This window comes from Amblyraja radiata, chromosome 6, assembly GCF_010909765.2.
Source record: "Amblyraja radiata isolate CabotCenter1 chromosome 6, sAmbRad1.1.pri, whole genome shotgun sequence".
Taxonomy (NCBI): domain Eukaryota; kingdom Metazoa; phylum Chordata; class Chondrichthyes; order Rajiformes; family Rajidae; genus Amblyraja; species Amblyraja radiata.
The window spans coordinates 103,320,354-103,342,520 of record NC_045961.1 but is presented as its reverse complement, the minus strand read 5'-3'; the positions used below and the strand labels follow the sequence as shown (position 1 = coordinate 103,342,520).

General features: G+C 50.1%; 1 protein-coding gene across 2 annotated transcripts in view; it reads right to left on the bottom strand.

Moving 5' to 3' along the window:
- Nucleotides 1–17,956, bottom strand: part of sts (steroid sulfatase) — a 71,982-nt gene extending 54,026 nt beyond the window's left edge. The window contains exons 1-3 of one of the 2 annotated variants that reach the window (XM_033023363.1): nucleotides 17,893–17,956; nucleotides 9,694–9,843; nucleotides 626–747 (exon numbers count right to left, since the gene is read on the bottom strand). In XM_033023363.1, the coding sequence (XP_032879254.1) occupies nucleotides 626–747; nucleotides 9,694–9,839 (268 nt within the window). In that variant the 5' untranslated portion in view covers nucleotides 9,840–9,843; nucleotides 17,893–17,956. Of the gene's footprint in view, nucleotides 1–625; nucleotides 748–9,693; nucleotides 9,844–17,699; nucleotides 17,785–17,892 lie in introns of those variants that run through there. The other variant, XM_033023364.1, reaches the window with a different exon arrangement.
- Between the last annotated feature and the right edge of the window lie 4,211 nt (nucleotides 17,957–22,167).

The window sequence follows — 22,167 nt, the reverse complement described above, 5'->3', positions numbered from 1 at the left end:
AGTTCACCACCAGACAGCAATTCCCCGAGTCCCTTAAATTTTGCATTACCCCGAGTTGCACATTCATAAGCCACTCAATCATGTCTGATCTATCTTTCCCTCTCAACCCCAATTCTCTCCTTCATCCCCATAACCCTTGACACCCTTACAAATCAAAAATCTATCAATTTCCACTTTAGAAATTCCCAATGACTTGGCTTCCATCACAATCTGTGGCGATTCACCACCCTCTGACTAAAGAAATTGCTCCTCATCTTCTTTCTAAAGGTACGTCCTTTTATTCTGAGGCAGTGCCCGCTGGTCAAAGGGTCAAAAACTTCAAATTTCTGTGTGTGCATATTTCCGTAGATCTTTCCTGGTTCCAGCACACTGATGCAATTATAAAGAAGGCACGTCAGCGCCTCTACTACTTGAGAAGATTACGGAGAGTCGGGTTGTCAAGGAGGACGACTCTCTCGAACGTCTATAGGTGCACATCATCCTTCTAAACACCAGCGAGTGCAGGCCCAGTGCCGTCAAACGTGCATCATACATTAACCCAGGCATCCCCGGCCGAGTTCCATCTCGTAAACCTCCTCTGCAGCCTCTCCAACGCCAGATGTGTGGCCCAGGTACACGCACTTACCTGACCTGACTGGATATCTGCCCGTCAGAAAGGCAGCTCTGCTCGGGGTACAGAGTGACGCAGCAGCAATGTGTTGGGTCAACAACACTCCATCATGTGCCAGGCTGTCAATATGAGGGGTCCTGCAACAGGAGAGGAAAGTACAGTTGAAGATTCACAAATTCATAAGATATAGAAACAGAATTAGGCCATTCAGCCCAATGGGCCATTCAATCACGTTCACGTTAGAGGAGTAGAATTAGGCCGTTCGGCCCATTGAGTCTACTCCGCCATTCAATCACGTTGATAAGTTATAGAAACAGAAACAGGCCCTTCAGCCCACTGGGTCCGCGCCGACCAGCGATCCCCGCATATTAACACCATCCTACACCTACTAGGGATGTTTTTTTACATTTTTACCAATCCAATTAACCTACAAACCTGTAGGTCTTTGGAGTGTGGGAGGAAACCGAAGATCTCGGAGAAAACACACGCAGGTCACGGGGAGAACGTACAAACCCCGTACAGACAGCCCCCGTAGTCGGGATCAAACCCGGGTCTCCGGCACTGCATTCGCTGTAAGGCAGCAACTCTACCGCTGCACCACCGTGACTGCCCACGTTCACAAGTTATAGGAGTAGAATTAGGCCATTCGGCCCATCGAGTCTACTCCATCATTGAATCATGGTTGATCTCTGCCTCCTAATCCCATTTTCCTGCCTTCTCCCCATAGCCCTTGACACCCGTTCTAATCATGGCTGAATTTAATTTTGCACCGCTCAACAAGAGGGCGTCTCAGTGGCGCAGCAGTAGAGTTGCTGCTTTACAATGTCTGAGACCCGGGTTTGATCCTGACTACAGGTGCTGTCTACGTCCTTATTCCTACTATCAAAACGCACAACTCTGCTGCACTATATTCCATCAGCCACTTGTCTGCACTCTCCCAACCTGTCCAAGTCCTTCTGCAGAGTCCCTGCTTTCTCTACACTACCTGCCCCTCCACCTATTTTCGTATCATCTGCAAATTTGGCCACAAAGCCTTCAATCCCTTCATCCAACTCATTAATATACAACGTGAAGACCAGCGACCCCAGCATCGACCTCTGCGGATCTCTGTTAGTCACTTGCAGCCAACCAGAAAATGCCCCCTTTGTTGCCACACTGTCTTCTGCAATCCAGCCAACCTGCTATCCACGCTAGTATCTGCCCATTTGATAGTATGGGCTCTCATCTTCCTCAGCAGCCTCCCGTGTGGCACCTCATCAAAGGCTTTCTGAAAATCTAGGGAAACATCATCCACTGTCTGTCCTGCTATTTACTTCTTCAAAGAGGAATATTGTTTTTTTTTTGTGGGATTTGGGCCACAATTTGTAAAACATTACACATAGGAAATATGTGGGAAGGAACTGCAGATGCTGGTTTAAACCGAAGATAGACACAAAATGCTGGAGTAACTCAGCGGGACAGGCAGTATCTCTGGAGAGAAGGAATGGGTGACTTTTTGGGTCGAGACCCTTCTTCAGTCACGGGAAAGGAAAAGGAGAGATATAGACAATGTTGTAGAGAGATATAGAACAATGAATTAAAGATACTGTATGCAAAAAAGCAACAATGATAAAGGTCATTGTTAGCTGTAGCTAGGTGACAATGAAAGCTGCCGTGACTTGTGTTGGGGAGGGATGGAGGGAGAGGGGATGCAGGGGTTACTTGCAGTTAGAGAAATCAAATTTTCATACCACTGCGTTGTAAGCTGCCCAAACAAAATATGAGATGCTGTCGTGCCAATTTGCATTTAGCCTCACTCTGACAGTGGAGGAGGCCTAGGACAGAAAGGTCAATGGGAAAGGGAAGGGAATTAAAGTGTCCAGCAACCGTGAGATCAGGTAGGTTCAGGCGGGCTGAGCGAAGGTGTTATGCGAAACGATTGCCCAGTCTGCGTTTGGTCTTGCTGAAGTATAAGAGTCCACATCTTGAACAACGGATACAGTAGATGAGGTTGGAGGAGGTGCAAGTGAACCTCTGCCTAACCTGAAAGGACTGTCGGGGTTCCTGGACAGAGTCGATGGAGGAGGTATAGGGACAGGTGTTGCATCTCCTGTGGTTGCAGGGTAATGTACCTGGGGAGGGGGTGGTTTGGGTGGGAAGGGATGAGTTAACCAGGGAGTTGCGGAGGGAACGGCCTATGCGGAAGGCGGAAACGGGTGGAAATGGGAAGATGCGACATGGTGGGAATCCCATTGGAGGTGGTGAAAACGTCGAAGGATTACGTGTTGTATGCGATGGCTGATGGGGTGGAAGGCGAGGACTAGTGGGAGTCTGTCTCTGTTGCGACTAGGGGGAGGGGGAGAAAGGGCGGAGCTGTGGGGTACCGAAGAGACACGTGTGAGGGCCTCATCTATGATGGGAGAGGGGAACTCCCATAGCCTAAAGAATGAGGACATCTCGGATGTCCTAGTATGGAACACTTCATCGTGGACGCAGATGCGGCGTAGACGGAGGAATTGGGAGTAGGGGACAGAGTCTTTCCAGGAAGCAGGGCGGGAAGAAGTGCAGTCGAGATTGTTGTGGGAGTCAGTAGTTTTGTAATAGACGTCGGTCGATAGTCTATCTGTGATGGAGGGGGTGAGATCAAGAAAGGGGAGGGAGGTGTCGGAGATGGTCCAAGTGATTTTGAGTGCAGGATGGAAATTGGTGGTGAAGTTAATGAAGTCCATGAGTTCTGCATGGGTGCCCGGAGGTAGCACCAATGCAGTTGTCATTGTAACGGTGATAGAGTTCGGGGATAGGGCCAGTGTAAGCCTGGAACACGGATTGTTCAACGTATCCCCATGCGAGTGCCCCTAGCTACTCCTTTGATTTGGAGGAAATGGGAGGAGCCAAAAGAGACCATGTTAAGGGTGAGGACCAGCTCCGCTCGGCAGAGGAGAGTGTTGGTAGAGGGAAATCGGCAGGTTCTGGGGCCGAGGAAGAAACTGAGCGCTTTAAGGCCTTACTTGTGGGGGACAGAAACATAGAAAAACAGGAGCAGGAGTAGGCAATTCGGCCCTTCGAGTCAGCACCATCCTTTAATATAGTCATGGTTGATCATCTAAAATCAGTACCCCGTTCCTCCTTTTTACCCATATCCCATGATTCCTTTAGCCCCAAGAGCTAAATCTCTCTCTTGAAAACATCCAGTGAATTGGCCTCCACTGCCTTCTTTGGCAGAGAATTCCACAGATTCACACCTCTCCGAGTGAAAAAGTTTTTCCTCATCTCAGTCCTAAATGGCCTACCCATTATTCTTAAACTGTTCTGGACTCCCTCACCATCGGGAACATTTTTCCTGCATCTTGCCTGTCCAGTCCTTTAAGAATTTTATATGTTTCTATAAGATCTCCTCTCATCCTTCTAAATTCCAGTGAATACAAGCCCAGTCTTTCATCATATGTCAGTCCTGCCATCCCGGGAATTAACCTGATGAACCTAGGCTGCACTCCCTCAATAGCAATAATGTCCTTCCTCAAATTAGGAGACCAAAATTGCACACAATACTCCAGGTGCGGTCTCACCAGGGCCCTGTACAACTGCAGTAGGACCGCCTTGCTCCTAAACTCAAATCCTCTCGCATTGAAGGCCAACATGCCATTAGCTTTCTACACTGCCTGCTGTACCCGCATGCTTACTTTCAGTGTTCAAAAGGGAACTGCAGATGCTGGAATATCGAAGGTGCACACAATTGCTGGGGAAACTCAGCGGGTGCAGCAGCATCTATGGAGCGAAGGAAATAGGCGACGTTTCGGGCCGAAACCCTTCTTTTCGGCCCGAAACTTCGCCTATTTCCTTCGCTCCATAGATGCTGCTGCACCCGCTGAGTTTCCCCAGCAATTGTGTGTACCTTGCTTACTTTCAGTGACTGATGTACAAGCACACCCAGGTCTCGTTGCATCTTGAGATGTAGAGTGACTGAACGCCCATGGTAGAGATAAGGGAGTGGGGGCTTGGAAAGCAGAAAACAGAACTGCAGATGCTGGAAAAATCGAAAGTAGACAAAAATGCTGGAGAAACTCAGCGGGTGAGGCAGCATCTATGGAGCGAAGGTATAGGTGAAGTTTCGGGTCGAGACCCTTCTTCAGACTGATGTGGGGGTGGAGGGGGGGGGGGCAGGAAGAAGAAAGGAAGAGGCAGAGACAGTGGGCTGTGGGAGAGCTGGGGAGGGGAAGGAGGGAGAAAGCAGGGACTACCTGAAATTGGAGAAGTCAATGTTCATATCACTGGGGTGTAAACTACACAAGCAAAATATGAGGTGCTGCTCCTCCAATTTGCGGTGGGACTCACTCTGGCCATGGAGGAGGCCCAGGACAGAAAGGTCGGATTCGGAATTGGAGGGGGAGTTGAAGTGCTGAGCCACCGGGAGATCAGGTTGGTTAATGCGAACTGTGCGGGAGGATCATGTTAAAGTCAGAGGCTTAAGAATCTGACCAAACCAGTTGGCTCAGTCTAAATTATAGCTTTCATGCCAATTTACTAAGTTCCTCCCACTGGCACTATCAGCAATGTTGCATGTTTATCCACATTTCTACAGCAGCTTGAGTACGACTACACTTTCATCTTGAAGTGCAATGCAAATATAGTTGCAATAAAATATGTAAGAAAGAACTGCAGATGCTGGTTTAAATCGAAGGTCGACACAAAATTCTGGAGTGACTCAGTCTGAAGAAGGGTCTCGACCTGAAACGTCGCCCATTCCTTCTCTCTAGAGACGTTGCCTCACCCGCTGAGTTACTCCAGCATTTTGTGCAATAAAATATGCTACTATGTAGTTTAACGAACAACCAAAAAATAAATGCCAGCAATGAATAAAAATATTTGTCCTTTTTACTTTGCTCTGGCTAATTCTAGACGTTCTCAGCATCACCATACACAGGTTCTATCGGGTGTGACCATCATACTTTCCAACCCCAAAGCCTCAGCGTTAATGAGAGAGAGGTAAAGGTCATCTCTAACTCAAGATCAGCAAGATGAAGGAGTTAGTTATTGACTTCAGGAAGCATGAGTGGTGGAGTACATGCACACAGCATGGAAACAGGCACTTTGGCCCACTGAGTCTACGCTAGGGTTGTCAACTGTCCCGTATTAGCCAGGACATCCTGTATATTGGTTTGTCCCGTACGGGACCGCCCTTGTGCCGTATTTGACCGCTACTACTTGGGTCGAGGGGACTGTCGGATCAGAGCGGCGCGTCCGGCCCCGCCTCACCCGTCCTGATGTAGTGCAGCCCTTGGAGTGCAGCAGCAGCAGCAGCAGCAGCAGCGCCTCGCCCGTGGCCCCGTCGGTCGGCAGCCCGGCCAGCTGTCCGACGTTCAGACCTTCGCTTACCGCCGACACCACCACCACCCCTCCTTCTCACGGCCGATCATCGGTTCATGAGTGGGACGGGGCGCCGGACTTTGCGCGGCCCGGACCAAAACTCCTCAGCTGGCCCGCCAACTGGGCTTCATGTGCACTCAGCCACGGCCGAGTCGGTCAACGAATTGCCGTTGGGAACTTGTCCCGTATTTTGACCTTTTGTCCCTTATTTGCGAGTGAGAAAGTTGGCAAGCCTAGTTTACGCCGACCATCGATTTCCTGTACACACTAATTCTATGTTATGATATTTTCTCACCCACTCCTTCAGCTGCGCCGCCCTTTCAGATCTGATCGACACAGAATAATCCCACCTCATGGTACCCACGGTTTAGATTAGTTTCAAGATACAGCACGGAAACAGGTCTTTTGGCTCACCGAGACCGCACCGACAAGAGATCCCCGCACACTAACACGATCCTACGCACAGTAGGGACATAGATAGACATAGAAACATAGAAAATAGGTGCAGGAGGAGGGCATTTAGCCCTTCGAGCCTGCACCGCCATTCATTGTGATCATGGCTGATCGTCCCCTATCAGTAACCCGTGCCTGCCTTCTCCCCATATCCCTCGACTCCACTAGCCCCTAGAACTCTATCTAACTCTCTCTTAAATCCATCCAGTGACTTGGCCTCAATTGCCCTCTATGGCAGGGAATTCCATAAATCTCTGGGTGAAAAGGTTTTTTCTCACCTCAGTCTTAAATGACCTCCCCTTTATTCTAAGACTGAGTCCCCTGGTTCTGGACTCGCCCAACATTAGGAATATCTTTCCTGCATCTAGCTTGCCCAGTCCTTTTATCATTTTATATGTTTCTATAAGATACCCCCTCATCCTTCTAAACTCCAGTGAATACAAGCCTAGTCTTTTCAATCTTTCCTCATATGACAGTCCCGCCATCCCAGGGATCAATCTCGTGAACCTACGCTGCACTAGGGACAATTTACAATTTTACCAAGCGAATTAACCTGCAAACATGTACGTCTTTGGAACGTGGGAGGAAACCGGCGGAGAAAACCCACATTGGTCATGGGGAGAAGATACAAACTCCGTACAGACAGCATCCGTAGTCAGGATCAGGATCGAACCCGATTACTGATGCTGTGAGACAGCAACTCTACTGCGGCGCCACCGTGCCGCCCCCAGTTATGGTTCAGTTGCAGCACTGATACCACTGCAACAGCAGGCGGTGGCTTCAAGTCTAACTGAGAAGATTCCAAGTCATTATTCGACACAAGCGTGTCCTCCTTTGCTACCCAAAGAGGTAGGGGTGTTAAACCGAGAAACGATGCGCTGAAGAAGGGGTTGGACCCGAAACATCACCCATCCATGGAGACCCTTCCATATCTCTTGACTCCCTCTCCTCTGACTCTCACTGAAGAAGGGTCTCGACCCGAAACGTCACCCATTCCTTTTCTCCAGAGATGCTGCCTGTCCCGCTGAGTTACTCCCAGCATTTTGTGTCCACCTTCAGTGCAGGCACGTGCCGTGAGTAATTACTCAGGGTATGCAGTCAGTCAGCTTTTAAAAAATCTTAAACCGCGCATGCGACATTGTTCACTCAGCTGTCAGTCAACTTTAATAAAGTCTTCAAAAGCCAAATCTCTTAATAAAGTACCGTATTTCCTGGCAATGTAAACGCACCCGAGTCGAAGTTGCACCCCCATTTTGAGTTGCTGAATCTTGAAAGAAATTTCTCACACTCAAAAAATTAAAAATAAAGAAAGCAATTTGCCCATGGCTTCCAAATCTCTTTCATTCTGAATTACTGAATGGGTGGGGGATGGAGGGTGACGGCAGGTGGAGACATGGTGGGAAAAACGGGAGCACACCGGGACAAGTTGAATCAGTTGTGATCTTATTGAATGACATTACTTGTTCAAGGGAGAGTTCAGTGTGTGGGGAGTCTGGCCCGGGGTAAAGTTGCGGGGGGGGGGGGGGGCAGGAGCATTGAGGAGGAGGAGGTTGGGGATCATGCCAGTAACTCACTCACTGCTGCCGCGGCACTCCGGGCGCGGAGCCACCGCATTGTGGCCGGGGAGGGAAGCAGCTCGGGTGGCTGCGAGCGGTCTCGGTCCAGACAGCAGAACTGGCTGACACCTCAGTGCCTTCTGCCGGCCCGCTCACGTCTGGCAGTGCTCTCCGTCTGAACATCTCTCACCTGCCGCTAGCCGGCTTCGCTCATGTCAGCCGCTTCCCGCAAATCCTTAAATTCCGACAGCCGAGGAACCTCAATTGGTCTCTTGATCGCGCTGTCGGAATTTAAGGATTTGCGGGAAGCGGCTGACATGAGTGAGGCCGGCGAGCGGCAGGAGAGAGGTTTTCAGATGGAGAGCACTGCCAGAGGTGAGCGGGGGCCGGCAGAAGGAGCTGAGGTGGTCCCGGCGGCCGCTCGCAGCCACCCGAGCTACTTCTCCCCCCAGCCACAATGCGGTGGCTCTGCGCCTGGAGCGTCGCGGCAAGTGAGTTGCTGGCATGATCCCAGACCCCCTCCTTCTCAACGCTCCTGCCCTCCCCGCAACTTTACCCCGGGCCAGACTCCCCACACGCTGTGAAAGGAACTCTCACCTCCCCAGTGGCGCTGTCCTTTTACAGCCGCTTCCCATCAGCTGCCTGTAATGAGGGATAGAAACATAGACCTAGAAAATAGGTGCAGGAGTAGGCTATTCGGCCCTTCGAGCCTGCACCGCCATTCAATATGATCATGGCTGATCATCCAACTCAGTATCCTGTACCTGCCTTCTCTCCATACCCCCTGATCCCTTTAGCCACAAGGGCCACATCTAACTCCCTCTTAAATATAGCCAATGAACTGGCCTCAACTACCTTCTGTGGCAGAGAATGCCAGAGATTCACCACTGTGTGAAAAATGTTTTCATCTGTGTGAAAAATGTTTTCCTCACTTAGACTTGGCTATCCCTCAATAAAACAACTTTGTTCTTGATGTTGCTGTACTGAGGGATAGCCAAGTCTATCTTTCTTGGCTAACAATCTTCCAACTTCGGCTTCCAAGACACATGTAAATTTTTGTGTCTTATTTTTGGGTAAAAAATAGCGTCTTCATTGCCGGGAAATACGGTATTTAAAAACATATAGCTCAAAGAAAAGTACTTACCACATCAGTTGCACACAAACTCCTTTCTTCTATCTTTGTTTCTTAAGATACTCTTAAGATAATGACAATCCACGTTTGAAAAACCCACCAAGAAACTCACGCTGTGCATGCGCAGTACTGCAAAGGCAGAATTTCAGCTGCCTTCAGTCCCCTGGAAATTGACGGCTTGAAGCAGCCACGACGGCACGTCAGCTGCACAGACCTTCGCGTGCTACATGTACTGCGGATGAAAGGCACCGAGAATTATGCCTACCTAATAGATCAATCTCTTAGGTAGGCATTATTCTCCCATGCCTTTACTATTTATATTTAATAATTACCATTTTATTATTTTGTCAGGGTAGGCAGTGCCTACCTTGCCTACCCTGACGGCACGTGCCTGCTTTGGTGTGAACCAGGATCTGCAGTTCCTTCCTACACACATCGGCCATCCATGTTCTCCAGGGATGCTGCCCACACCCGCTGAGTTACCCAAGCACTTTATGTCCTTGCCAATATCCCTCATGCATACAAGGGATGTGTGAAGCTTTTCCAATACCCCTTACACACACATACACACACACGTGCACACACAGTGAACTTCAAACCTGAGAGTGGTGTTTCCGTAACATCCTAGGTCTCCAATACCGAGATCATCGGCCATGAAAATTACATAGTTGGGCCGCTGATCTGGACCTTGGCCGAGAATTGGTTGTGCCAAATGGAGGAGAAGAAACACTGCCAAGATATTCATGTTGCTGAAATATAAATGATAGAAGTAAAGTTAGCAAGGTTACTTGATAGAAAGTTAATTCTGTATTAGAAGTGCCCCTGGTCTGATCCAGACCGCAGGTGCTGTCTGTGTGGAGTTTGTACATTCTCAGCGTGGCTGCGTGAGTTCCTGTATCCTTCCACATCCCCAAAACGTACAGGTTTGTAGGTTAATTGACCTCTGTACATTACCCCCTGGTATATAGGCAGTGGAAGGAAGGTATAGAGGGATTATATAGAACTAGTGTGAATGAGTGTTCGATGGTTGACGTGGACTGTAGGGCCTGTTTTACTAGTTCCACGTTATCCCACTTTCTCATCCACTCCCTACACACTAGCGGCAATTTACACAGGGTCGCAGGGAGAACATGCAAACTCCACGCAGCCAGCAAGAAGTCAGGATTGAATAAGGGTCTCTGGCACTGTGAGACAGTAACTGTACCATCTGCATCATTGTTTTCTGAACCCTCTCTGGCTTAACTACATCTATTATATCATTTCCCACTAACTCATGCACAGGGCTATGTTTTGCTATTCTACAAAGGGGCTGGCCGTAGTGCAGCTACCAATATCTTAGATCGCTGCATGTGCACATTCTTACACCACAGTTAGAGGTAGAGTCATTCAGCGGAAATGGGCCCGTTAGCCAAACTCTTCCATACCAATCAAGATGTCTCATCTAATCTAGGGTAGACAAAAATGCTGGAGAAACTCAGCGGGTGAGGCAGCATCTACGGAGCGAAGGAAGACATGACGTTGCGGCTCGAGACCCTTCTTCAGACTGATGTGGGGGAAAGATGGAAGAGGCGGAGACAGTGGGCTGTGGGAGAGCTGGGAAGGGGAGAGGATGGAGGGAGAAAACAAGGACTACCTGAAATTGAAATTGGGGTGTAAACTACCCAAGCAAAATATGAGGTGCTGCTCCTCCAATTTGCGGTGGGACTCACTTTGGCCATGGAGGAGGCCCAGGACAGAAAGGTCGGATTCAGAATGGGAGGGGGAGTTGAAGTGCAGAGCCACCGGGAGATCAGGTTGGTTAATACGAACTGAGAGGAGGAGTTGGGTGAAGCGATCGCCAAGCCTACGCTTGGTCTCACCGATGTAGAGCAGTTGACACCAAGAACAGCGGATGCAATAGATGAGGTTGGAGGAGGCGCAGGTGGGTGGGAAGGGAGGAATTGACCAGGGAGTTACGGAGGGAGCAGTCTCTGCGGAAAGCCGAAAGGGGAGGGGATGAGAAGATGTGGCCAGTGGTGGGAACCCGTTGGAGATGTCGGAGGATTATCTGTTGTATGTGATGGCTGATAGGGTGGAAGGTGAGGACAAGGGGGACTCTGTCCTTGTTACGAGTGGGGGGGCATGGGGAGTGAGAGCGGAGCTACGGGATATAGAGGTGACACTGGTGAGAGCCTCATCTATAGTCGAAGAGTGGAACTCCCGTTCCCTAAAGAATGAGGTCATCTCCGATGCCCTGGTTTGGAACACCTCATCCTGGGTGCAGATGCGGCATAGACTGGGGAATTGGGAGTAGGGGAAAGAGTCCTTACAGGAGGCAGGGTGGGAAGAAGTGCAGTCCATCTAATCTAGTGTCTGTTGAAGATGGTTTGTGTTAAAATGGCATACTTGTAACTTTGTCAACGCCCTTTCTGTGGCAACTCTTTGCATACCTTGTTTTAGTTTTCTCTTTTATTTTGTTTGGAGATGCAGTGTGAAAACAGGCCCTTCGGTCGACTGAGTCTGAGTCGACCAGTGATCCCCGTACATTGTCACTACCCATCGTACATTAGGGACAATTTTATTTTACATTCTTCTTCTTCTTTTCGTGTCTTTGAAGCTGGTTGGTTATATGACAGTTTGCCATTCCTTTACACAGTCCTTTGCGTTTTTATTGAACACTGCAAGATCCTTTGAGCTGCACTGGTTGGGTAGTAGGAGGCAGACAAGGCAGTGCTGCATTGTATGGTCCTCTTCTCCACATTCACAGATGGTTTGGCCAGTTTCATAGCCCCATCTGGCCATGGCAGCTTTTGATCGCCCTGTTCCTGTTCTCAGGCGGTTGAGTGTCTTCCACTGGACCCATGGTGCTTCTGAGCCCGGAGGGAGGGCTTCAGAAGGAGGGATACCCATGTCAGTAGGAGGGGGGTCGTCCTCAAGCCTTTCTGTCCATAGTTGGAGTCTGGTTTCTTCCCGTGATGTTATTAGGGGCTGGGCATGGCTGAGAAAGCTGCTATTGGACTTCAGCCGTTGGGCCGGGGGTACACGTCCATAGAGGAGGTGGCGTTCATCACTGGTGGCCTTGGTTATCTCTACTCGGCTGGCGACTTCCCGTCTCACATCAGCAGGGGCAATGCCAGCGAGGAGGTGCAGGTTGTTTATGTTGGTGGGCTTCAAGCAGCCAGTGATTGAGCGGCAGGTGTTATTCAACACTGGGTCTAGTTTCTTGGCATGGGATGATCTCTCCCAAACAGGACACGCATACTCCGCAGAGGAGTAGCACAGGGCCAGAGCAGTAGATCTTAATGTGTGTGCTGTGGCTCCCCATTTGGAGTTGGTCAGCTTCCGGAGGATTTTATTTCGGGAGTTAACTTTCAATTTGGTGTTTTTGACGTGTTCCTTATAGGAGAGAGTGCGATCCAGTGTTACACCGAGGTAGGCAGGGTTGGTGCAGTGCTCAAGAGGTGTTCCAGACCATGTGATGTTAAGGGGTCTGTTTGCTTCCCGGTTCCTGAGATGGAACGAGCAGGCTTGGGTCTTCGCAGGGTTTGCGTGTAGGTGGTTGCGCTCGTAGTAGAGGTGTAGCTCATCTAGGGCTGAGGTGAGATTCGCTTCTACAGCTTCAAACGTACTCTCTTGGGATGTTACACAGAGGTCGTCGGCGTAGATGAACCGCTCAGTGTTCTGGTCCATTGGCTGGTCATTGGTGTAGATTATTTTACATTGATACCAAAGCCAATTAACCTACAAACCTGTACGTCTTTGAAGTGTGGGAGGAAAACAAAGATCCACACAGGTCATGGGGAGAACGTACAAACTCCAAACAGACGGCACCCTTGGTCAGGGTCGACCGAAGCAGTAGCTCTACCACTGCTCCACCGTGCCGACCGCCAAACCTTGAGTACGCAAAACAAAGAATATCACTGTGACTCAAGGGTCAAGAGTGTTTTATTGTCATACGTCTCGGACGGGACAATGAAATTGTTACTTGCTGCAGCACAACACAATATGTGAATATGTAAACATTGTACATAACGGGGAAAAAAAAAAAAGAAAAAGTTCAATGCAAATAACAAATAATAATATAGTCTTTTGCAGTTCAGAGCTCAGAGCTTATTCATTGTGTTCAATAGCCTGATGGCTGTAGGGAAGAAGCTGTTCCTGAACCTGGACGTTACAGTTTTCAGGCTCCTATACCTTGTTTCCGATGGCAATGGTGAGATGAGTGTGTGGCCAGGATGGTGTGGGTCTTTGATGATGTTGGCTGCCTTTTTGAGGCAGTGACTATGATAGATCCCTTCGACGGTGGGGAGGTCAAAGCCGGTGATGGACTGGGCAGCGGTCACAACTTTTTGTAGTCTTTTCCGCTCCTGGACGTTCAAGTTGCCGAACCAGGCCACGATGCAACGAGTATTAAACGACGAGCGGTAGTCTATAAACAACAGCCTGACGTAGGTGTTTTTATTGTTCAAGTGGTCCAATGCGGAGTAGAGCCAGTGAAATTGCATCCTCCGTTGACCTGTTGTGGCGGTATGCGAACTGTAGTTGATTGCTCGTCACATGTGACAATAAAATATAATTCAATAATTCATTCATTTGTTCACTTTTTGGCCCATAGCCCTATCCACTTGCTATCCATCTACTTGCATAAATGACTTTTAAATCGTCTTATTGTGCATGTCTCACCTAGCTCATCTGGCAGCTGGTTCCATATCACCCTCTGAGTGAACAAGTTGCTCCTCAGGATCTGATCTTTCCTCTCTCACCTTAAATTTATGTCCTCTGGCTCATAATTCTCTGTCGGAGTAAATTGTTTCGCTTTAGGTTAATTTCTGGAGGACCCTCGCGATTTTATCCACCTCTATAAGATCACCCCATAGTGTCCTGCGTTCCAAGGAATAAAGTCCTAGCCTGCTCAACCTTTCCCTATATCACAGACCCTTGAGTCCTGGCAACATCCTTGTAATGTTTAATGTTTTATGTGTCATTCCTAACTGTCATTGTATGTCATGTTGTCACTTGCGGGCGGTGCACCAAGGCAAACTCCTTGTATGTGAATACTTGGCCAATAAACTTAAACTTATTATTAAACCTTCTCTGCACCCTTTCCAGCTTAATGACATCCGTTCTCCAGCAGGGTGACTAAAACAACACGGTACTCCAGTCTGCGTCTGAAGAAGGGTCTCAACCTGAAACGTCACCCATTCCTTCTCCCCAGAGATGCTGCCTGTCCCGCTGAGTTGATCCAGCATTTTGTGTCTATCTACAGTACTCCAAATGCAGCCTCACCAACATCTTGTACAAATGAAACATAATGTCCCAATTTCTATACTCAATACCCTGATCAATGAAGGCCAATGTCCCAAGAACCTTCTTGACCACTCTATCTATCCGTGATGCCACTCCGGTAGCCTCGTACATGTATTCCTAGATCCGCATTACATATCCGCTTTTCCAGGTGTGGACTCCTGTATATTGGCGAGACCAAGCGCAGCATCGGCGATCATTTCGCTGAACACCTCCGCTCGGTCTGCGCAGACCTACCTGATCTCCCGGCTGCTCAGCACTTTTACTCCCACCTCCCACACTGACCTTTCTGTCCTGGGCCTCCTCCATTGTCAGAGTGAGGCCCAGCGCAAATTGGAGGTACACACTGTACTTCATATTTCGCTTGGGCAGCTTACACCCCAGCGGTATGAACATTGACTTCTCCGTGATAGCCCTTCCTTTCCCTCTCTCTGCATCCCCTCCCCAGTTCTCCCACTGGTCTTAAGTTCAAGTTCAAGTGAGTTTATTGTCATTGTCATATTGTCAACATAATTTCGTTCAGACCGAAAGGTCTGAATGACAATAAAGGAATCTAATCTAATCTAATCTAATGTGTCCCTGTATAGGACAATGAAATTCTTGCTTTGCTTAAGCACACAGAAAATAGTAGGCATTTACTACAAAACAGATAAATGTGTCCATATACCATGATATAAATATATACACACATGAATAAATAAACTGGTAGTGCAAATAACAGAAAGTGGTTGCTAATAATCAGAGTTTTGTCCGAGCCAGGTTTAATAGCCTGATGGCTGAGGGGAAGTAGCTATTCCTGAACTTGGTTGTTGCAGTCTTCAGGCTCCTATACCTTCTACCTGAAGGTAGCAGGGAGATGAGTGTGTGGCCAGGATGGTGTGGGTCTTTGATGATACTGGCAGCCTTTTTGAGGCAGCGACTGCGATAAATCCCCTCTATGGAAGGAAGGTCAGAGCCGATGATGGACTGGGCAGTGTTTACTACTTTTTGTAGTCTTTTCCTCTCCAGGGCGCTCAAATTGCCGAACCAAGCCACGATGCAACCGGTCAGCATGCTCTCTACTGTGCACCTGTAGAAGTTAGAGAGAGTCTTCCTTGACAAACCGACTCTCCGTAATCTTCTCAGGAAGTAGAGGCGCTGATGAGCTTTTTTGATAATTGCGTTAGTGTTCTCGGACCAGGAAAGATCTTCAGAGATGTGCACGCCCAGGAATTTGAAGTTCTTGACCCTTTCAACCATCAACCACCCGTTGATATAAATGGGGCTGTGGGTCCCCCTCCTACTCCTTCCAAAGTCCACAATCAGTTCCTTGGTTTTGTTGGTGTTGAGGGCCAGGTTATTGCGCTGGCACCATATGGACAGTTGCTCGATCTCTCTTCTGTATTCTGACTCATCCCCCATCAGTGATACGTCCCACAACAGTGCTGTCGTCAGCGAACTTGATGATGGAGTTCGCACTGTGGTTGGCTACGCAGTCATGGGTATAGAGTGAGTACAGCAGGGGGCTGAGCACGCAGCCTTGAGGTGCTCCCGTGCTGATTGTTATCGAGGCTGACACATTTCCACCAATACGAACAGACTGTGGTCTGTGGATGAGGAAGTCGAGGATCCAGTTGCAGAGGGATGCGCAGAGACCCAGTTCTGCGAGTTTGGTAACCAGTTTGGAGGGGATGATTGTGTTGAATGCCGAGCTGTAATCGATGATGGCTGATAACAGTCTGACATATGAGTTTTTGTTGTCCAAGTGGTCCAGTGCGGAGTGGAGGGCCAGCGAGATCGCATCCACCGTTCATCTGTTGTGGCGGTAAGCGAACTGCAGTGGGTCCAGGTTTTTGTCGAGGTAGGAGTTGATTTGCTCCATGATCAGCCTCTCAAAGTACTTCACCACCACCGGCGTTAGTGCCACTGGTCGATAGTCATTGAGGCACGTCACCTTACTCTTCTTGGGCACCGGTATAATTGATGCCCTTTTAAAGCAGGTGGGGACCTCAGACCTCAGAAGTGAGAGGTTGAAAATGTCCGTAAAAACTCCCGCCAGTTGGTCCGCACAGGTTTTTAAAACACGACCGGGTATACCATCAGGACCAGGTGCTTTTCGGGGGTTCACTCCTCTGAAGGATTTCCTGCCGTCGGCCTCTGTGACTGAGACTGAAATGCCATCACAGCGAATGGGGGATCGGGAAGGCACATCAGTATTCTCCCTGTCAAAGCGTGCGTAAAACGCATTGAGCTCGTCAGGAGTGATGTTTCACCGACATTCGAGCTGCCTCCTGGTTTCACCTTGTAGGAGGTGATTGCATTCAGGCCCCGCCACAGCTGCCGAACATCTGTCTCATCCTCCAGTTTGGAGCAGAAGTCCCTTTTGGCCTTTTTGATGGCCTTACCAAGGTCGTATCTGGACTTCATGTAGGCCACTGTATCATCGGACATGAATGCCTTGTGTCTGGACATTAGAAGAGTGCGGATCTCAAAGTTCATCCAAGGTTTCTGATTGGGAAACACTCGGAAGGTTTTTGTAGGGATGCAGTCTCCACACATTTCTTTATGAAGTCTGTAACGACTGTGGCGTATTCGTTCAAGTCCGTTGCCGAGTCCTTGAACATTGCCCAGTCTACAGACTCCAAACAGTCCTGGAGTTGTTCTTCTGCCCTCCCCCCCGACCAGCTCTGTGCTGTCCTCACTGTCTCCGACTACATTCTATCTCTGTCCCGCTCACTCCCCTGACATCAGTCTGAAGAAGGGTCTCGACCTGAAACGTCACCCATTCCTTCTCTACAGAGTTGCTGCCTGTACCGCTGAGTTTTTCCAGCTTTTTGTGTTCATCCTCGGTGAAAACTAGCACCGGCAGTTCCTTCCTGCACAACTAATTTATAAATTAGATATTCTCCCCTTCATAAATGAGATAAAGGCCAGTAGCGGGGGTGACAGCTTCACATGTCACTGGATGAGTCCCTGGGGCTGCAAATAAACATTTCATTGTTCTGTTTCGCCACATATGATAATTAAACACTCTCACCCTACCATAGTTACCCAACCAGATACAACTAAGTTTAAGCTAGTTCTTTCTTCCCAAAAACCCTTTCTGGCTTAAGACTTCCCTCCACCACCTCCAGTTTAAATTCCATTTGGAATATTTTGGAGGACCAAGAAACCAAGGCTGTGGCAGCGACTAATTCAGCTTCGGTCTACAGTAAACAAGCGTGCAGGTTGGAGACTATTTGTAAACAGAGGAGGGAAAGATAAAGGAGGTTGGAGGGGAGGTTGGATTGGAGGGGTAGAACTAATGCTGAATATTGGCGGATGTTTACGAGATGAATGTTACCTGTAACCAGCTGCAGCCTGGATGTGCACACCTTGGGCGGGGAGGTACACCTTTATACTGGGCCTGGGCCTGGGCCTGCCCACACTGGCACAGGTAGCACCCCCCACACTCACTGGAATATCCCCCACCCTTCCACAGCCACCTGTACCCCCACTGGCACAGCTGTCACACACCCACACACATACATACGTACCCAGGCTACTTCCCCCTCTCACCGCCGCTCCCCGTCAGCGGACTCGCCCCCACCGTCCGGTCGCCCCACCCCCAACCATGGCCCCGCCGCCTAGCAACGACCACCCACCCCCACCTGCCACTCACTGACCTAGTCCCCACCACCTACCCGCGCTGTGGCCCCGCCCCGCCTCTAGATCCCGCCCCCCCTCCCTGCATCATGGCCCCGCCCTCAAGCAACGAACCTCCCAACCCCAACCCCTCCTGCCACTCACTGACCCAGGCCCCGCCCCCCGCCCTGAACATCGCGCCGCCAGCTCCCCGCCCCACTTGCCTGGAGGCCCCGCCCCCTCCCGCTATGAGCCACAACCCTTCACCGCATATGACCCCGCCCTTCCCTGCCCCTTGGTCCCGCCCCTCCCAGTCCCGTGGCCCCGCCCCTCCCTGCCCCGTGATCCAGCCCCTCCCTGCCCCATGGCCCCGCCCCTCCCTGCCCCATGGTCCCGCCCCTCCCTGCTCCATGGCCCCGCCCCTCCCTGCCCCTTGGCCCCGCCCCTCCCAGCCCCATGGCCCCGCCCCTCCCTGTCACATGGCCCCGCCCCTCCCTGCCCCATTGCCCCGCCCCTCCCTGCCCCATTGCCCCGCCCCTCCCTGCCCCGTGGCCCCGCCCCTCCCTGTCCCATGGCCCCGCCCCTCCCTGCCCCATGGCCCCGCCCCCGACCAGGAATTTAAAAGGATGCGAGGGCTATAAAAGAACCATATAAAATGTTCAAGGTTTTGGACAGGCTGGATGCAGGAAACATGTTCCCGATGTTGGGGGGGAGTCCAGAACCAGGTGGCACAGTTTAAGAAACCAAGAAGAAATAAGGACTGAGATGAGGAAAAACTTTTTCACGCAGAGAGTTGTGAATCTGTGGAATTCTCCACCTCAGACTCAGTTTGCCTACCGCAAGAACAGGAGTACGGAGGATGCCATCTCAACGGCACTTCACTCCGCCCTCTCCCACCTCGACAACAGAGACACTTACGTAAGAATGCTGTTCATCGATTACAGCTCAGCATTCAACACCATTATACCATCTAAACATCCGAATGGCCTACTCCTGCACCTATTTTCTATGTTTCTATGTTTGTATCTCTAAGCCTAAACCTAAATTAGAGAGGCCTACTTAATTTAAACCAAGAGTGATTGATGGATATCAAGAACCCTACTGCAGTTTTCAATATTGGCTCAAAACAACTTGCTCTGTGAAATTAGATTCTGTTAGATTCGATTTGGAGTTACTGTTTTAATTTATATATTAATTGATATTAATAACTGGCAATTCTAGTTTCCTTGGTGATAGGAGACTGGGAATGTCAGGATAGACACAAAAAGCTGGAGTAGCTCAGCGGGACATTGATTCCTACACATCCTCTATTCTGGACTTTATAAACTCCACCATCAATAGTGTTACCTCCCTCAAACAGGTGACCATATTCCCGAATCAGAAGCCATGGATGAACAGCGAGGTCAGGCTACTGCTGAAAGCACGGGGCACCGCTTTCAGGTCAGGCGATGCTCGAGCCCACAGTTCAGCCAGGGCTAACCTGAAGAGGGGCATCAAGAAGGCCAAGCACTGCCATAAGCTCAGGATTGAGGAGCACTTCAACAACAACTCTGACCCCCGACGCATGTGGCAAGGCATCCAGGCCATCACGGACTATAGACCCACCAACACCACCCCCACATCCAGCGACGCCTCCTTCCTTGAGGAGCTTAATCACTTCTATGGCCACTTCGACAGGGACAATCTAGAGACAGCCATCAAGGCTGTGCTACCTGCCGATCACCAACCCCTCACACTCACCCCCTACGACGTGTACGTGGCACTGAGTAGAACTAATGCACGTAAAGCTGCTGGCCCTGACGGCATCCCCGGGCGCGTCCTCAGGGCCTGTGCTGCGCAGCTGACAGACGTCTGGACTGACATCTTAAACCTGTCACTTGCCCAAGCAGTTGTCCCCACGTGCCTTAAAACCACCTCCATCGTGCCAGTGCCAAAACACTCCACTGCGGCAAGCCTCAACGACCTCTGCCCAGTTGCACTTACCCCCATCATCACCAAGTGCTTCGAGAGGCTGGTCCTGGCACACCTCAAAGGCTGCCTACCCCCCACACTGGATCCCTATCAGTTTGCCTACCGCAAGAACAGGAGGACGGAGGATGCCATCTCAACGGCACTTCACTCCGCCCTCTCCCACCTCGACAACAGAGACACTTACGTAAGAATGCTGTTCATCGATTACAGCTCAGCATTCAACACCATTATACCCTCTAAACTGATCACCAAACTCGGTAACCTGGGCATCGACCCCTCCCTCTGCAACTGGATACTGGACTTTCTAACCAACAGACCCCAGTCTGTTAGGTTAGACAAGCACACCTCTTCAACCCTCACCCTGAGGGCTGTGTGCTGAGCCCCCTCCTCTACTCCCTCTTCACCTATGACTGCACACCTGTACATGGTACTAACACCATCATCAAGTATGCAGATGATACAACGGTGATTGGCCTCATCAGCAACAACGGTGAGTCGGCCTACAGGGAGGAGGTCCAGCACTTAGCAGCATGGTGCGCTGACAACAACCTGGCCCTTAACTCCAAGAAGACCAAGGAGCTCATTGTAGACTTCAGGAAATCCAGGGGCGGCATGCACACCCCCATCCACATTAACGGGACGGAGGTGGAACGTGTTTCTAGCTTCAGGTTCCTGGGTGTTAACATCTCCGATGACCTCTCTTGGACCCACAATACCTCAACTCTGATCAAGAAGGCTCACCAGCGTCTCTTCTTCCTGAGGAGACTGAAGAAGGTCCATCTGTCTCCTCAGATCCTGGTGAACTTCTACCGCTGCACCATCGAGAGCATCCTTACCAACTGTATCACAGTATGGTATGGCAACTGCTCTGTCTCCGACCGGAAGGCATTGCAGAGGGTGGTGAAAATTGCCCAACACATCACCGGTTCCTCGCTCCCCTCCATTGAGTCTGCCAAAGCAAGCGTTGTCTGCGGAGGGCGCTCAGCATCGCCAAGGACTGCTCTCACCCCAACCATGGACTGTTTACCCTCCTACCATCCGGGAGGCGCTACAGGTCTCTCCGTTGCCGGACCAGCAGGTCCAGGAACAGCTTCTTCCCGGCGGCTGTCACTCTACTCAACAACGTACCTCGGTGACTGCCAATCACCCCCCCCACGGACACTCCTCCCACAGGTAAAACACTATGTCTGTATATATGCTAATGTAAATATTTATTCAAATCATATGCTATGTCGCTCTTCCAGGGAGATGCTAAATGCATTTCGTTGTCTCTGTACTGTACACGGACAATGACAATTAAAGTTGAATCTGACAAATCTGATCTGACAAATCTGAGAAGGCAGTGGAGGCCGGTTCTCAGGATGTTTACAAGAGAGAGTTAGCTCAGGGCTAAAGGAATGAAGGGATATGGGGAGAAAGCAGGAACATTGAATGGCAATGCTGGCTGCAACGACCAGGTTCAGGAATAGCTACTTCCCCACAGCCATCAGGCTATTAAACCTGGCTCGGACAAAACTCTGATTATTAATAACCATTTTCTATTTATTTGCACTTTATCAGTTTATTTATTCATGTGTGTATATATTTATATTATGGTATATGGACACACTTATCTGTTTTGTAGTCAATGTCTACTATGTTCTGTGTGCTGAAGTAAAGCAAGAATTTCATTGTCCTATACAGGGACACATGACAATAAACTCACTTGAACTTGAACTTGAACTTGAACTTGAAGGGCCGAATGGCCAACTATGTTTCTATGTCCCGATCTCGCGTCCCTCTCAACATCCCGCCCCCACTCCTCCCAGTCATTGGCTCCAGCCGACTTCATCCTGTCATTGGCTGGCTTCGCCGTCACTCACTGCTCAGTGACACGCCCCACCCTGATCCAGCCTCTCATTGGCTCTCCCCAACGTCACCCATTGCCTAAAGCCCGCCCATGCCTGGTTGTCCCGCCCCCACTCCGTGATCCGCCCCCTGTCATTGGCCGGGCTCCCTGCCACTCACGGCTCCGGTGCCCCGCCCCCCCCCCCCCACAACCGTCTCCCCGCCACTGCCGCTGCTCCCGCAGATGGCCGACCATAACCCCCCCCACCTCACCCTCAACCCCCGGCCCCCCACCAACCCCCAGCCCGTGCGCCCCCTCAAACAATGCTTCCCTTCACACCAGGGTTGAAAACAAACAAAATAAACATTTGCCGGTTGCTATTCATTGC